At 57.6% G+C, this 17,067-nt stretch overlaps 1 protein-coding gene across 1 annotated transcript in view; it reads left to right on the forward strand.

The window, feature by feature from the left end:
- The window catches only part of ACOT7 (acyl-CoA thioesterase 7), a 92,515-nt gene that overhangs the window by 26,638 nt on the left and 48,810 nt on the right, over positions 1-17,067 (forward strand). Inside the window, exons 4-6 of the mRNA XM_082469332.1 lie at positions 3,378-3,469; positions 8,670-8,784; positions 16,176-16,262. Of these exons, the coding sequence (XP_082325458.1) occupies positions 3,378-3,469; positions 8,670-8,784; positions 16,176-16,262 (294 nt within the window). The remainder of the gene's footprint in view (positions 1-3,377; positions 3,470-8,669; positions 8,785-16,175; positions 16,263-17,067) is intronic.

Below are 17,067 nucleotides of genomic sequence, written 5' to 3' on the forward strand. Positions count from 1 at the left end.
GCAGGGGAGTGTGGCTTCGCTTCACAGTCGCTGCTTTTTATAACGAAGATGCTGATGAGGCAGGCAGGCCCCTTGGGCCCCCGCACTGCCCGCTGCCTCGTCCCAGGCCACCCGCTGTCTCACCCAGAGGAGAGTCCGTGCTCGTTCTAGAGGGAGGAGCTGCGTGGGTCCTGTGCCTCCTCCCGATGCCCTCTCCTCGGCCGTGGCTGCCTGCAGAGCTCTGTGCTCAGAGATCTTTAAGGGGCTCCAGGCTTCTCCCCGACACGGGCCAGGAGCTCAGTTATTCATCTGGAGCGTTGTGGTGACCGCAGCAGGCCCAGCCACTGCACAGTGAACGATTTAGCCGAGCCACAGCCTGGGGCGGGGGGGTGGGGAGCGGTCAGCGGGCTTGTGCCCCATGTCCTGCGTCTGTGGCCTGAGCCCGGTATTTGGCAGGCAGCTCTGGCATCGAAGGGACCTTGGATGCTGGTCTCGGGCTGTGGCACAGAAAGGGGTCCTCTGGCCCTGACTTCCCACATTGGGGCTGGCAGCCCACTGGGAGGAGGCCCAGTGCGGGCGGGCCCCTCCCCCCACATCCCCCCCTCCACGTGACCCAGCCCTGCTCTCCTGGTCTGTGCTGGGGGTTGAGCCTCCCTGCTCCTGACACAAGAGGGGAAATGGCCGTGCTCTCCCGTTGGCTCATGACAGCCGCGGACTCAGTCATTGATGAGTGAATGAATGAAGGAGTGGATGAGTCAGGAAGATTTGGGCCTCTGTGCTGAGGGGAAGCGGGCAGGGGGCCTTGTCTACAAGGACGTGCTCCAGCCCACTTTCTGCGGGATCCCCCCTCTGGGGGCAGGAGCGGGCAGGAGGCAGGCAGTGCTTGCCCAGAGCTGTGATGGCGAGATGACAGCCCCTGCCTCGCAGTCAGGATGCTCTCCACCCGCCAGTGTCCCCAGCCGCCCTGACCCTGAAGGATGGACACGCAGAGCCTGAGCTGCCCCGAGAAGGGGAGAAGTGACTGTGAGGGGCACAGCCTCCCGGGACAGCGGGCCGGGCGTTGTGCATGTGAGAGGGACCGAGCTCAGAGGAGGAGGGGACCGGCCAGCACTGCCCAGCCTTTCGAGACGGGGGAGGCCCGAGGCCCCGGGAAGACCCCAGGGCCGGATCACAGGATGGGGACAGCGAGACCTGGAGCCCTGGGGCTGTGCCTTCTCTACACATCTCAGTCACCTTGCCCGCCTTGCCCTGGAGCCCCTGCTGAAGGGCCAGTCGCCCCCTCCCTTACTCTCACATCCGGGTGCCCCTCTCTGGGTCTCAGCACCGTGTCTGTGCATCTCTCAAACTCTCTCCGTCTTTCCATGTTTGGATCTGTGTGAGTCTCTTTTACTCTGGGACCCCGTGTCTCGAGGCCTTCCTGTCTTGATGCATCTCTGCCCGTGTGTCCATGAGGATGGGAACCCTATGAGGGCAGGCCATGTGGCTGCCTGGTCCAGGGCAGTCCCAGCGCCCGGGGCAGGGCCGCCCAGCAGGTGCTCTGTGAACACGGGCCGGGTGGGCGGGTGGACTCGGACAGGTGGGGAGACCAGGCTGGGCGGACAAACAGGCAACCAGGCTGAACCCTGAAGCTGTTCGTGCGCCGTCTCCGTGTTTCGAGACCCCAGGGGTGAGGGCCCCCGTTCTGTGCATCCCCCTCGCTCAGGGCCTTGCCGCCTGTCGTGAGGCAGCCGGGCGAGCATGCGCCCAGGCAGACAACCAGCAAACCTTTGCTCATTCATCTCCGGCAACTGTCAAAATATTAAGCTAACTGGGACGTGATTGCTGCGAATCACTCCAGAAAATAGCTGGGAGCTCTCAAGATTTCAGAATAGATGTTTTTAGCGCTGCACTTGTCTTTTGATGGTTTTATTAAATGATAAAGTACAATTAGCGTGTTTTGCCTCATTTGCTCCACGGTGTTCATTTGGGTCTGGAGGAGGGCCACTTGGGGTTTCCATGGAAACCAGCTTGTCAGGCTGGCTCTAGCTGAGTCAAACAGGAAATCTTTATTCCCCAAAGCAGGTTGTCAGATTCACTCTCAGTCAAAGTGCAGTGAAGATATTTCTCCGTGTTATTTGCCTGTGGTCCTGGTGGTGCCGTGGAGCCCGGGCGGAGCGGCGGACATCCTGGCATGAGGAGCAGGCCTGGGTGCCAGGGGCCTCACCCTCTTTCTAATTGACCCGCCAGGGCTTGGCTTGGTCCTTGGGGCTACGTTTAAGGGGAGGAAACTGAAGCCCCAGGTTCGCCTTGGGAAGGCAGGTCAGAAGGAACTGGTAGGAAGTGAGTTACTGAGGGGGACTTTACGGCAAGCCCCCCACCACCCCGGGCTGCTCCTTGCTTCTCCACTTCCTCTCTCCGTCCTGCAGTTCTCCTGTTCTCCGCTACTTTGGGAATCGTCCGTGTCGAAGAGGCAACTTTTAAAAAGCATCCTTGCAAACACTTCTCTGAAATTACTGGGACCTGGGAGGTCCGGGTCTGTACTCAGAATGGCGTCGAGTTGCTGTGTGAGCCTAGGCAATCCCCTTGACCTCTCTGGGCTTCAAGCTCCTCCTGTACAAGTGAAGGGTGTGGACCAAGTGATCTCCAGGCTCTTTTGGCCCACGGTTTTCAGCCCAGACAGGCCTCCCGCCCTGACGGCACCACTCTGCCCTGAGGCTGGGCTCAGTGCCCCAGAGAAGGTTCTGTTTCCTGTCCTTCAGCCCAGAGCAGAAGCCAGCAGCCCACCGCCCTCTCTCAGCCCCCACATGGAAGCTTCTGCATTGGAGCGCTGAGTTACCAGCAGCAGAAGTGTCTGGTGTGGTGCCTCCCACCTGGAAGGAGGTGGCCCTGGGGAAGGGAGGGGCCGCGGGGGGCGGGAGCTGTGATGAGCCGACCCCAGGCTGTGCTCTGGGCTGTGGCCCCGCTGCCCCGGTGGGCTCTGCCTGCACCACCCCTCCGCCTCAGGCCCATGAGCTGCTTCCTGTCCTGCCGGAGCTCCTCTTGGTGGCCAGTCTGCCCCTCCGCACAGCCCTTCCCTCCCTCTCGCTCTGGAGGCTCCCGGGAGGGCTTCCTGGAGTCGGTGCCCTCCAGATGCGGGCCTTCCGAGTTAGAAAGGGCTAGAAAGCCGACAGGCCCAGGCCCCCCAGGCTTAGACCGCGTGACCTGCAGTCTTTCCAGCAGCCTCAGGGTGGGGCAGCATGCTGGCGTTGGGGGTCCCCAGGCTGGGGGCCACGCCTCTCCCTGGTCTGTGCCCACACGTGCACCTCGCGGCTGAAGAAGGCCTTGGGGGTGGGGGCCAGAGGTGGCATCGGCCCTGCCTGCCTTGTGCCCGGCGCCCTGCTGGCTCCCAGCTATCACTCACGTGTTTGTCTTCTCTGAAGGTACCAAAAAGCTGACCAATAAGGCCACCCTGTGGTACGTGCCCCTGTCGCTGAAGAACGTGGACAAGGTCCTGGAGGTGCCTCCGGTGGTGGTAAGGAGGCCCCTCCCACTTCTCCTGGGTGGGCGGCAGGGGCCCGGGTCCTAGGAGAGCAGCACCGGGCGGGGCTGGGCCGCAGTAGGAGGCGCCATGGGAAGGGGCGTCCCTCCTGGGATCCTTCATGCTGGGAATGCCAGTGGGGGCTGGCCTGGGCCCCGAAGACACCCCTCCCGGAGGAGCCTGGCCGGAGGGAAGGCGGGTGACGGGGCTGTGCCGGGCGTCCAGTCCTGGGGGCACAGGCTGGGACATCTCTGCTTCAGCCCCGCTCTCTCCCCCTGCCGCGTCCGCTTCCTGCCTTGGTTTCTCTCATTTTGGTTTTGCCGTGGACAGAGGCATCTCTGGGTGAAGAGACTTGGCCACGTTCACTCCCGGGGGCCCTGCTGCAGGCAGGCTCGGGGAGCAGGCGTTTGGAGGGGGCACATTGGGCTGATCGAGGGATTTAGCGCCTTCCCTAACGGCACCCCACTCCTCCTCGTGTGGCTCCCTCGGCCCTGGATGTCCCGAGGACACGCCTGAGCGGCTCTCCCCGGAGGCCTGGTGCTCTGCTCTAACCCCTGTGAGGGAGGGCCATTCTCAGAGGGCCGGGGCCTGGCTTAGCAGTGTCTGCCCTCAGGGAGCATTTTTCTGTGGTCGAGATGTCTGTAGAAGAAACTTTTAAGAATAATAAAACTGGGAACCAGACAGGAACTGGATAGAGCAGTAAAAGGTCCCCAGCTTTTTTGGCACCAGGGACCGTTTTCGTGGTAGACAGTTGTTCCGTGGAAGGGGGGATGGATGGATGGCTCAGGCGGTAACGTGAGTGACGGGGAGCGGCTGATGAAGCTTCACTCGCTCACCCGCCGCTCACCTCCTGCTGCGCGGCCTGGCTCCTAACAAGGGGGTGGGGACCCCTGGTATAGAGCACACGGAGGAACGGTCCCTGTCCCCTCCCCCCCACTGCAAGCCCTCCCCACCCTGTCTCCCCCCTGCGCAGCTTCCTGTGGGCCTGGGTCACTTGGGGCGATGGGGGGCTTGCTCCTTGAGCTGCTGCAGATGTCAGCCTGGGGGCGTTCCCTGCCCTCTCCCTGTGCCAGCTCACGTCTGACCTGGGACCCTGCCTGGGCCTCCGTGGACGCAGTCAAGGCTCCAGTGGGGCGTCTCCTGGGGGGCGACCAGCTGCTGGGCTCCAGCTGCCATTTAGTCTAGACTTTAAAAAAGAATCTTGGTAGCAGGAGCTCTCTCCATGTGGAACAGGAAGTGTGCTTAGACCTTGGTCTGCACTGGGTTGGTGGTCCAGGGTTTGGTACCCTGAGGGCAGGGCGGTAGTGCCAGGAGCACCAGGCCAGCATCGGTGCCACCTGTCCCTCCACATGTGAGGAGAGAGGGGCGCTCAGGGCCAGGGTGTGAGCCAGATGGTTCCCACGCTTCCCACCTGTTTGAGCTTCCTGGGGCTGCTGTGACACAGTCTGGGGAGCTTAAACAACCGAGTTCATTCTCTCCCAGTTCTGAGTCCAGAAGTACAAAATCAAGGCATGGGCAGGGCTGGGCTCCCACTGGAGGCTCTGGGGGGGATCCTTCCTGCCTCTTCCAGCTCCTGGGGGCTGCAGGCATTCCTTGGCTTGTGGCTGCATCACTCCAACCTCTGCTTCTGTTGTCATCTGGCTGTCTTCCCGTGTGTGTGTGTGTGTGTGTGTGTGTGTGTGTGTGTGTGTGTGTGTGTGCGCGCACGTGTCTTAACTAATTACACCTGCACAGACGCTAGTTCTCAGAAAGGTCACATGCACAGGTCCACGTGGACAGGAATTCTGACAGGACGCTGTTCAACCCAGAACACTGGCCTTCCGTCCAGCCCTCTGTCTCTCTCTCCAGCTCTCTCTCTGTCTCTGTCTCTCTGTGTTCCCCCCTCACCCCGCCCCCATTATTCCTGGAGCTGCTCTCCTCTCTGCTGCTGGCAAGATGGAAATTGCATCATTTTCAAGCAGCACTAACTGAGGGGTTTTCAAACCCAAGAAGCAGGCGTGAGTCTGAGGCGCAGTGACGGTTCCCTTTAGAGATTACAAGCGGGCTAACCCCCGCTTTCATCTTTCCCACTAAGCACTTGGTGTTAAATTATCTACATCACACGTAAATACTCAGGCACATTATTTAACTGATTTAATTTTCAGACGCTACACAGTTTAGAAATCTCTAGCAGGCCATATCTCTGGTTTCAGCACCACATGGTGGATCTTAAGAGGTTGCTTCTGAAGGAAGATTCCTGGGCCAAACACATTAGCTTTTGTTTCCTTCTGGCTCCTCAGGGGCCCGTGTGCTGAGAGCCGGTGGGTTTTTAGCCGGCGGGGGGCAGTGAGGACGGGGGGGTGGGGTGGGCAGCGTCAGTCTCCGCTGTCCCTGCGGACAGGACAGCTCTCTGCATCACCCCTCTCATCCCCTGCCTTCCCTCCCACCTCCTGGCGGAGACCATGGTAGCTTTCCCATTCCCTTTGTTTAGCCGAGTTTGATAAGACATAAATATCCACTCTGCCCGTGTTAGAGGGGAGTGTTGGAAGCGTCCCACCGGGTGCAGAGAGAGCTCCAGATGGGAGAAGCCACACAGCTCCCAGCTGCAGCCATTGCTAATGTTTATTTGCGCTTTCTTCCCCCCATACATGCTAGGCCCACGTATAAGCCTTCAGTTGATTTGAACTGTTTTCGTTTCATCATTTCATTTGAAATGTTTCATTCTGCTCTTTTCATTGGCACGGCCCAGCCGAGTCCTCACGCGACGGTCCTGGAAAGCTCAGGTCTGGCTCTCATGGGCATTTACGCTCAGGTGCTGGTAGCTTGACCATCAGACTTCCTTATGTCCTGCCAGCATCCTCCTGCCGACCCTTCACAGGTAGCGGTCATTTATTAAGAACACATACGTCTCTCTGTCTACGTGTGTATCTTACACATGTCTCACACATGCACATATATTACACACAGGTTGATCATACGTATATCTCACGTACACATACATAGATATCTCACACACAGAACACGCATCACACACACACACGTACACACCCGCTGTCACACATACATGTGCGTGTGTGGACTGACCACATGGGTGTGTCTCCCCGGGGAAGCCCACCTCCCCCACTGCAGTGTCACTCAGTGAGGACTTTGTCACTTTGCTCCACCTCTTCCCCCAGGGAACAGCGACCTCAGTGGCCCAGTGATGGAAAAAGAGACCCCTGCAGTGGCTGGGGACAGCTGTGGCCCCCGAGAGGCTGGGGGCCATTGGAGAGTGGACGCTGGTTTTTATCGGTGTCTAAACATGAGCTTGGGTTAAAAGGCTCACACTGACTGTCGCCTTGGACATTTGAGCTGAGCTGCCTCCTGCTTCAAAACAGCTGAGTCTGATGAGTCCTTGGGGGTGCGAGTTGGGTGCCAGCCCATCATCAGGACGTTCTCGTGATGTCCCCAGATGTAAAGCCAGCAGGAGGCGTTTGTTTGTGAACAGGCTGCGTTTTCTTGGTCCTCGTCGCCCGTGTCAGGACCGGGGCCCCCATCGGTCCCCGTGTCACTGCAGAGGTCTGAGGTGTGTGCTGGACATGAGGATTTATTAGACTGGGGAGCTTGGCTCATTTTTTAAAAAATCTCTTAAAGAGGCATTTCTTGAGGACACGTAAGACATCCGTGAGTTTTACTAGAAAGGCACAGCACAGACTCTACTCTTAGAGGCATTGCTCTGCGTTGTGGGACGTGGGAGAACCATCTGTTTATGGAGGAAGAGGCTAATTGTCCACGGCGACTTGAATCCTCACCATGCTTTGTTTCTTTTGAACAAACCACTCAGCTCCTTTCACAGCCTCCTTTAGAGACGGGGGTCGCAAGCCCAAGATAATGGTAATTAAGCCACGGAATGTGTTCAGACCTGGGCAGTTTTGGAGCAGAGCCACGAGCAGGAAAAGCAAGATGTTTAAAAGCGGCTTTTGGAAGAAGGTCTGAAATTGCAAGGGGCAGAGAGGAGCACGCGGGGCCCTGAGCCTGGCGGCTACTCCGCAGGCTCAGCGGGAGATGCAGGTAGAGGGGATGGAAGGGCAGCAGTCAGAGCCCAGCAGAAGGAGAGCGGCCAGGCAGGGGTCAGCAGGGAGGGTGAGGCCGGTCAGGGGGCCTGTGGACCCCGGGCCTGTCTGATGGATCCCAGGGTAGGGGGTGTTCCCTACACTGGACCCCAGGACGGTGGGCACCAGAGGGCCCAACATTCTCCATCATGCCAAGCTTGATTGTCACCTTTATTGTTAACTTCTTGGGTCAGAACCCCCGTGATCCATCAGGAGAGCTTCATGGGGGCTGTTTTAGCTTCGGCGGGTGTCGGCTGCCCAGTGTCAGGGGCACACGGGGACCTGTTCCCTCCTCTCCCTGTTTGTGGGAGAGGGGGTGCAGCCTTCCTGGGGCTCCCTGACTCTGTAGTTCTATGTCCAGGAAAGAATCCCAGGAAGGAATGGGGTAGGTATAACATGGTAAGTGGCTGAGATTGTCGGTATGATTTTTTTTTTATATACATTTATTTATGTATTTATTTTTGGCTGCGTTGGGTCTTCGTTGCTGCACGCGGCCTTTCTCTAGTTGCGGCGAGCAGGGGCTACGCTTTGTTGCAGTGCGCAGGCTTCTCATTGCGGTGGTTTCTCTTGTTGCGGAGCACGGGCTCTAGACGCGTGGGCTTCAGTAGTTGCAGCGTGCAGGCTCAGTAGTTGTGGCACACGGGCTTAGTTGCTCTGCGGCATGTGGGATCTTCCCGGACCAGGGTTCGAACCTGTGTCTCCTGCATTGGCAGGCGGATTCTTAACCCTGAGCCACCAGGGAAGTCCCTGATACTGTTTTAATGGTGAAAAATTGGGAGCAAACTAAAGGCCCAGATATGATGGATCCATCACATAAATTATGGTAGGAGGATACAGTGAGAGGAGGAAATACCATGACTTTGAACTTCACATACAGCATGGCAGAACCTTTTATTTATACACGGGCGTGAAAATAATTCTAGGGAGGACGTAACGCAAACATTTGACCCAGGCACTCTTGCAGGGGGAAGAATTCATGATATTTTCCCCTTCTCTGTGTTTTCGTTATTTATATTAAACATATACTATCAGAGAAGGAATAGATAGTTCCAGTCACAGAAAGGCAGCGCACACAGGAGCCGAGCCTGCGGGCCGGACCTGACCCTCTCCCGTGCCCCCCGCAGTACTCCCGGCAGGAGCAGGAGGAGGAGGGCCGCAAGCGCTACGAGGCCCAGAAGCTGGAGCGCATGGAGACCACGTGGCGGAACGGGGACATCGTCCAGCCCGTCCTGAACCCAGGTAGGGGCTGGGGAGTGGGCTGGGGCCGAGGCAGCGCGGCCACTTCACCAGCGTCCTCTTCCTGGGCCGGTGCGTCCCCTGGCGCTGTCTCCCGGGACAGGCCCTGGGGTCCCGGGGGCGCTGTCCCCTTGGCCCTGCACCTTGCAAGCCCCTTCCCGGTCGCACAGCCGACCACGGGGATGGGGGGACAACCCCGCAGGCCTCGGTGCGTCTGCTCCCGCAGAGCGCTGACCTGGAGGCCCCCATGGGGAGAGGCCCCGCTGCCCAGGCAGAGGGACGCACGCCCGGCCACGGAGAATTTGTCTCCCAAGTTCGCCTGAGAGTGTGTTCTGGACGGGGTTTCCAGCTCATGAAAGAGACAAAATGGCAGCAGCCTTTCCCACGTGGTTGTTCCCCGCCCGCCGCCCAGACGCGGCCTCACGTTAGACGGACTCTGAGCGCCTGGCTGGCCGCGGGGGCCCGAGGGCTCTGCCGGGTCCGGCTCCTCGCGGGGCTGCTCCCTTCCAGCCTTCGTCCTTGTGCCTATAAGTCCGGGCTGCTGGCTTTAACAAGACGCGCCTCCACAGTCCAAACAGGTGAGGCAGGGCTCCCGAGTCCCTGACAGCTCAGGGCGGGGCCTGGGGGCCTCGGGGCTGGTGACGCACATCACGCTCCTGTGCGCATGCGCACGCCGTGAGTCCGGCTCACCGTGTGGAGAGCGGGCTGCGTGCCCGCAGCCTCTCCGCGTGGGCCGGGCTCCTGTGATGCGTGTCCATGTCCCATGCTGGGCTCCAGAGCGACTCCTCAGGGGCCCTGCACGCGGCTGCTGGGGTTCCTGACCTGGTCCTGGCCTGCCGTCTGAGGACCGGCCCCGGGCATCCGTTTCCCCTCTTGGTGCTGCTCCGCGTGCCCCAGGCGCTGCCCCCTCACCGCTACTGAAGAGCGCGGTGAGCTCTAGCGCAGGGGCTGGAGGAACTCCGCCTGCCCGCCCGCCTGCCTTCCTGGCTGCGGGACCCTTTGGCATCAGGGTGGGCGTAGGGGGGCTGGGACTGGTGAACACCTCGCAGGCGCGCAGACTCGGACAGGGCTTTCTGGGTTTCGAATTCTGTCGTTTATCGGGTGTGCACTTGGCGCCTCTGGCGGCGTCTGTGCCGTTTGTGTAGGGGTCTGCACTTTGCGGTCTCCTTCCTGAGTTCCACCCTCACCTGCCCACAGTGAAGGCCAGGGCACTGTGGGTTGGTGTCTTTACTGTTCTGCTCTTTTATTTATTTTAGTTATTTATTTTTGGCTGCATTGGGTCTTCGCTGATGCACGTGGGCTTTCTCTAGTTGCGGCGAGGCGGGGGCTACTCTTCCTTGCGGTGTGCGGGCTTCTCATCGCGGTGGCTTCTCTTGTTGTGGAGCACGGGCTCTAGGCGTGCGGGCTTCAGTAGCTGTGGCACATGGGCTCAGTAGTTGTGGCTCGTGGGCTCTAGAGCACAGGCTCAGTAGTTGTGGTGCACGGGCTTAGTTGCTCCGCGGCATATGGGATCTTCCTGGACCAGGGCTCGAACCCGTGTGCCTTGCATTGGCAGGCGGATTCTTAACCACTGCACCATCAGGGAAGTCCACTGTTCTGCATTTTCAACAAACACCCCCCCCAAAAAAAAAAAAAAGAAAGGAAGAAAAGAAAAACCTATAGGTATAAATAGAATGTTGCTGTTTTGATGAAACCTGATAAAGTTGTATCTTTTAACAATAAAATGTAAATAGATGGTAATCCACAGACCTGCGGGCTCTTGTGATGACTCAAGTGTATCCAGGCCCTGGGGCACATGCCACCATCAGGCAGCGACCTCAGGCCCAGCCTCTGCTTTCAGGAGGCAGGTCAGGCAAAGGCACGGAGGACTGCAGAGGGACGCAGGGGAGCCGAGAGCTCTCAGGAAAGGCACAGACTCGGTGCCGGGGGTGTTCCTGGGAGAGAGGCTGGAGCGGGCCCAAAGGCAGCACTCCCCACCCTGGAAGACAGGTCCACGCCCAGTCCCTGGGCCCTGTGACTGTGACCTTATTCGCAGAAGGGGCCTTTGCAGGTGGAATCAAGTTAAGGACCTCAAGATGAGGTCATCCTGTGTTACCCACAAACATGGGGCGGGCCCCAAATCCAACGAGCAGTGCCCTTGTAAGAGACAGAAGGGTAGAGGCAGTGTCAGCCCAAAAGCAGCAAAGAGGGGAGCTTGGAAGAGGCGCTGGCTGGCATCTGGGGGCTGGAGCCACGCATCCTTGGGCGGTTACTGGCCAGTGCTGGATGGAGGCTGGGGCCGAAGGCTCAGTCTCGGACTTCGAGAGCCATGAGGTTCATCCTGGTTTACTCCTTTGACTGACTGTCTGGGGAACTAAGATTACTCAGGGTTTTCAGTCAGTTTAAGTTCCTTCACTCATGAGATAATTTTCTGTTTGCCGTCCTCTGATTGTAAATCTGATCCATAATATTTTTCAGGATCTGTTATTCTCTAATGATATTAATGGAAAGTGGCATTCTAAATCTCAAGATTTCTTGATAGATTTTTACAAGCTTTTATATTTTCCTTTTCTGGCCCTAATAAAAACGCATCTTTCTCAGCAATAGGGACTGGCTTTTAACCACTTCTTAAGGAAGTCACATATCCACTCTCTGGTCTTTTTGAATACTGCAGTGTGCGCTTGTCACTGGGGTCTTCTAACACTCTCCCCTTTCCTGGGAGAACCCCCGCCCCGCCCTGATGAGGCAGGCTTGGCCCGAGAGTTGCCACCCCCCCTGCGCCTGCAAGGCCCTCTGGACCTGCCGCTCTCTGTTACTTTTGAAACCAGAATCACATTTCAACCTCTGTGGCTGTTGCCTAGCAATCCCCACGAGGGGCCGACCTCCTCTTTCAGGTGTCTTTTCAGAGAGTCTGGGAGTTCTTTAGAGGCCCAGTTTTTCTTATTGTTTTCTCCATCTGATGAGACAGAATACAATTACCTTGAATTCTTCAACCCATGGCCATTAGTTGTCCAGCTTTAACTGTGTAGGGACTATTTGGCCACGTGACCCACCATTCTTTCTGGGAGCTGTTGGGTTTATGACAAAATCAGCCCTGGGACTTCCCTGGCGGTCCAGTGGTAAAGAATCCGCCTTCCAATGCAGGGGACGCAGGTTTGATCCCTGATCAGGGAACTAAGATCCGACATGCCATGGGGCAACTAAGCCCGCGCGCCACAACTACTGAGCTCGCGCCCCTTCTAGGGCCCGTGTCCCATAAACTACAGAGCCCACGCGCTCTTGGACCCGCGTGCCGTCAACTAGAGAAGAGAAAACCTGCACGCCACAACTAGAGAGAAGCCCGCGCACCACAACAAAGAGCCCGCGCGTCACAACGAAAGATCCCGCGTGCCTCAACGACGACCCTGCGTGCTGCAGCTAAGACCCGACGCAGCCAAAAGTAAATAAAATAAATAAATAAATCTTAAAAAATCAGCCCTGCCTCTTCCCCGGCCTTTGTGTTTGAAGCAGTGTTCACCTCTAAGTCCGGTCCCCACCACCGGGACAGCCGGGGTCTTGGTGAGTCACACCCGCCCCTCATTCCTGCTCAGGCCCTGGACCCTGCCTCCCTGAGGTCAGCCAGTGCCCGGCTACCCCCGCAGGCTGATCAGCCCTGAGCCGCCCCTAAGAGTGCTTGGTGCCCGTTAGGGGCTTGCCCTGGGTGGGAGAGCCTTCTCCCCAGGGTCTGGCCAGGCCCCGTCACCCTGCTCCCAGCAGCACTTGACCTGGGGCGGGGGAGGGGGGAGGCAGAAGGAGGAATACAGGGTCTGGAGCCGGACCTCTGGGCTTGGATCCCAGCTCTGCCCCGTGGGGACTTAGCCCTTCTGTGCCTCAGGTTCCTCCGGTGCAAGCACGGAAGAGGGAGTTCTGTGCTCGTCTCTGGCTGCCCTGGGGACCTAACTCAGGTTCTGGACCTCATTTTGAAATCGCAGGCTCAAAGATTAGGCACTGCATTAGTCAAGGTCATTGTAGCTGCTTACACTCTAAAATCCTAGCTCCTAACTCAGTAGAGGTTTATTTCCTGTAAACTCCTAATCGGGGGATCTCCTCCAGGAGGGGGGGACTCGGGATTCAGGCCCTTTGGTCTTGTAGCCCCGCACCTTTGATCAGGTGGCTCTCGGGGCACCTCGGGAGGGGAGAGAGCAGGGAGGCTCACCTCTCGGGCGTTTTGATGCCTTGGGCCTGGATGCAGCACTTCCACTCACTCTGCTGTGTCAGGAGAGCAGCCGTGCAGCGGAGGCTGGGAAACGCGGTCCAGCTGTGCACGGGGGAGGGCGAGGAGAGGGGCTGCCCTGTCCTGCCTTCTGGTCACACGTGGTACACCTCACCCTCAAGGACAGCGACCCGGAATCCTGTCCAGCCCCACCATCTATTTGTTAAGGCAGCACTGGCAGCGATCACAGATAACCTCCAGATGTCTGTGCCTTGACCTTGAACTTCGAAGATCCTCTTCACATTTGCCTTTAGTTCCCCTAAGGAACAGGACGTGAGGAACGGGGGAAAGGCCACTGCGGACAGGAAGTGCCTGATCCAGGGGCTGTGAACCCACAGACACGGTCCCACCCTGCAGAGCCCCATGAGTTACGGGCTACGGCCCAGGGAAGGAGGACTTGGGTGTTGGGTGTGTGGGTGTATTTTTTTTTTTCCCATCAGAATTTTGGTGTTTTCCCTCGTTAAAAGCTCATCAGTGCCAGTTCCAAGAACACTAAATCATTAGACACAGCTTAACTGATATTTTAAACATGACTGCAGAACAGTGGGGACATCTCTTTAACTAGGTTGTTATAGTCATTTCAAGTGGCTTGTCATTTGAATAAGTAGATAGTTGACAAGACAAAGATTTTTGTATGCTGTTTCCATTGTTTGAAATTTTAAAAAATTCTTTTGTCATTGTGCACACGCAAACCTCTTAGCTGGTCAGAGCAGTTCCTGAGAGCAGGCCAAACTTGAGGCTTTTCATTTCCATTCATGCTGTAAAATAGCTACTTTGATGTCTTTTATGAGTGGGACCCAAAGCAAAGAAAGCATAGTAGGGCACCCCCGTGGCTCTCGGGGCCTTTTTGTTCTTTGAGGAGAGAGGCCCAAGGGAGACAGTCCTTGGAGATCAGGGGTGTCGTGGGCTGGCAGAGCGGGCCTAAAGTGTTTCTCTGATGGCTGTGGTGGCAGAGGGACTTCGCTGGCATCCTCTGTGGCCCTTGGGCTGTGCCCCTCCACCCAGTCTCCCCAGGCCGGGTCCAGCCGTCTGAAGCCCCGAGGCCACAGGAGGTGTGGCCCTGGGTGCACCCTGACCTGCCAGGGCTGTTACCCGCACTTCCTGAGCACAAGGAGGGTTTCGGGTGCGTCTTCTCCACGTGGAGTGAAATTAGGAACCGGTCAGGGCAGAGTTCTGGATGCCTCCTCAGGGCCTCCCTTCTCATCCCATGCAGCGTGTCCGGCGACATTACCCAAGGCCCAGCGTGGTCTCGGATGATCCAGGCCATTCTGGACGCCCCGGGGCCTGGGAGGCAGCTGTGAGAGGAAGCATCTCCTCCCTCCGGTCGTCTGCACTGACCGAAGCCCCCGGGGATGCGAGGGGACCCTGGAGCTCCCCTCCCAGAGCCTTTGGAGTCGTCCGTGTCATCTGTTGGCTGGTTTTAGATAGCATCCTTGTGCACCTGCTCCCGTGGGGCCCACATGCAGGTGGGTGGGCTGGATGGCGGAGTCCTCAGACTGTGGCCTCTCGGGAGGGAGTTCTCCACTCGGCTGTTGACCACCAGCTCCTGACGCCGCGACAGGCTGCTGCTTCCGACGTCCCCGGCTTGACGGTTCACCCGAGGCAGGAGCTGGGACCTCCCGTGGCGGCTGGCGCCCGCCTCTGCCAGTCACACTGAGCCAGGGAAGCAGGCGGAGAGGGAGCAGGCCTGTCGCCAGAACCCCCGGAGGTGGGAACTGACTGTGGATAATACTGAGAGACCCCTCCCCCCATCCCACCCCGCACCCCAGGCTGGAGCCACTTCGTTGCCTCTGACACAGCCGAGGGCCCTCCCGGCTGGGAGCATCCCAAGATGCTTGAGTCCTTTCCGCAGGGACCTCTCAGAGCAGATGGCACTTCACACACGAGCTCGCAACTTGAGTCTAAGTCTCTCTAAGCCGTGAGGCTTGAGAACAAATAGAAAATATCTTGAGTTTGGAAGTCAATCCTTAAGGCCCCAGCTCACCGGAACTCCAGTTTTTCCTGCTTCGTGACCCCTTCAGGCAACCACACAGTCTGAGATCCCACGTGGGGGAGCATCAGGAAAAATCTCGGAGGCAACTGTCGATGCTTAAGAGACCCAGGCCCCGACCTCTGGGTGGGCGTCCCTCCTGGGTCCTGAGCAGCGTTACTTCCTGCACAGACTTTTCTGTCTACCGCCAAACACAGGAAGGACCTTTCTTCACCTGCAGGGTGTCCCAGCCGTTCGGGGGCCCTGCAGGCTGGCTTCCTCGGCAGCTTGGTCTTGCTGGGGCAGGAAGGGGCACACCAGCTGTCCAGGCAGGAAACAAATGGGCGTCATCCCTCCCGGAAGGCTTTGGGAAGGTGGAAGCAGACACAGCAGTGGGGTCTGCTCAGAAGACCCTACGTTGGTGTTACCCACCCCGTTGGAAGAGTCTGTGTCGAGGGATAGTATCGATTTCTGGAGACGGGGCTTTATCTCATCTTTCTTTTGAAGTGCAGCCTCTTACAGTTATTTCAGCAGCAGCAGTGCCGCGTGGGTGAGGGATGCCCCCAGAGACTTGGTGCTCTGGGAAGATGAATGGGGACACTGGAGGAAAGGCCAGCACACCTTTCGGTGCTGTGTCTCCGGGGCCGGGTCGGGACTGAGGGCTGGCAGGAGTCCCAGGGTGAGGTCTAGGGATGCACGTCTGTGGCGTCTCTATCCAGTTCCGAGTCTCCACCTACCATTGTGTCTAATGAAGTCGAAATTTAAACTTTCGAGAAGTTGCATAATAAATTACTAAAATATTGTCAGTGCCTGTTTACAAACTTGAGAATGAAAGTCAGATGGGTGACTGTCTCCTAACCGAGGGTCATACCAACCCTGGGGGCTTATAGGCAGGAGGTGTTCACTGGCTGCTCGGGAGTCAGGGCAGGGCCTCGCTGGGGACACTGGTGTCCCCAGGGAGTAGTGTCATGACCCACTAGCAGAGTGGCTAATTAATCCTCGAAAGCCTTCCCCCCTCATGGACTGGAGCGTTTTGAGACCACGGTTTTCCTTAGAGAAATCCCACCTAAGGTGATGGCAATGGGAAGCCTTCGGGGACCACGCGAACATCAGGGCACTGTCGCCACTGCTGGGCCCTTTGGCCGTGGGAATCGATCGGTCCCGCGGCCTAATCTCTCTCCTTTGTGATTCCAGAGCCGAACACGGTCAGCTACAGCCAGTCCAGCTTGATCCACCTGGTGGGGCCTTCCGACTGCACCCTGCACGGCTTTGTGCACGGAGGTAAGGACCAGTGACTCTCGCTGTTCCCTTCCTGCTCCTGGTTCCTTGTTAATCCCCCCAGGAGGCCATGCTGCCATCTGACCCAGTTTAGGCTCTCGTGTTTAATGAAGTGTAAACTTAAACTTTTAAGAGGTTGCATAATAAATTGCTGAAATACTGTCGGCGCCTGTTTTCAAAATTGGGAATGAAAGTCAGATGGGTGACTGTCCTAAGGGAGGGTCACATGCAGCCCTGGGAGCTCATGGCCACGAGATGTTTAGTGGCTGCCCGTGGGTCAGGGCAGGGCCTTTTGGAGGACAATGAAGTCACCAGGGAGTGACAGTGTGACCCACTAAGAAAGAGGGCTTAATTCAGCACGTTTTTGCCTCTGGCGTTTGCATGTGTTTCTTCCTTTAATCAGATTCCACCTCAGACAATACAGGCCTTGAAGTTCCCAGCTTGGGAACCACAGCTGGAACACAAGAGGACTTAGCTGCAGGCTCACATAGGGACACTTTTTACTTTAACAGTGTGTAGTTATTTTTTTGGGTGATTTAGGGAAGATATAAGTAGCACATCAAATCCATAATTTAATGGAGATTATCATCTCAGATGAGATCAAAGTAAACCTTAAAAAACAAGTTGGTTTAAAGAAAAACATAAGGGGAAATGTTGCTAAGTGGTGTAGCCGTTAGCAGAAGTTGTGTCGGTGGTATGTGGGTGGTGGAGTCTGGGCACCGCTCCTCCGGGGGTACCAAGCAATTCATCGTCCCCCAGGCATGACTGGCACTTGCACATGCCGTTCATCTGCACTCTTCATTTCCAG

Source organism: Balaenoptera physalus (assembly GCF_965194825.1).
Source record: "Balaenoptera physalus genome assembly, chromosome: 1".
NCBI classification, from domain to species: domain Eukaryota; kingdom Metazoa; phylum Chordata; class Mammalia; order Artiodactyla; family Balaenopteridae; genus Balaenoptera; species Balaenoptera physalus.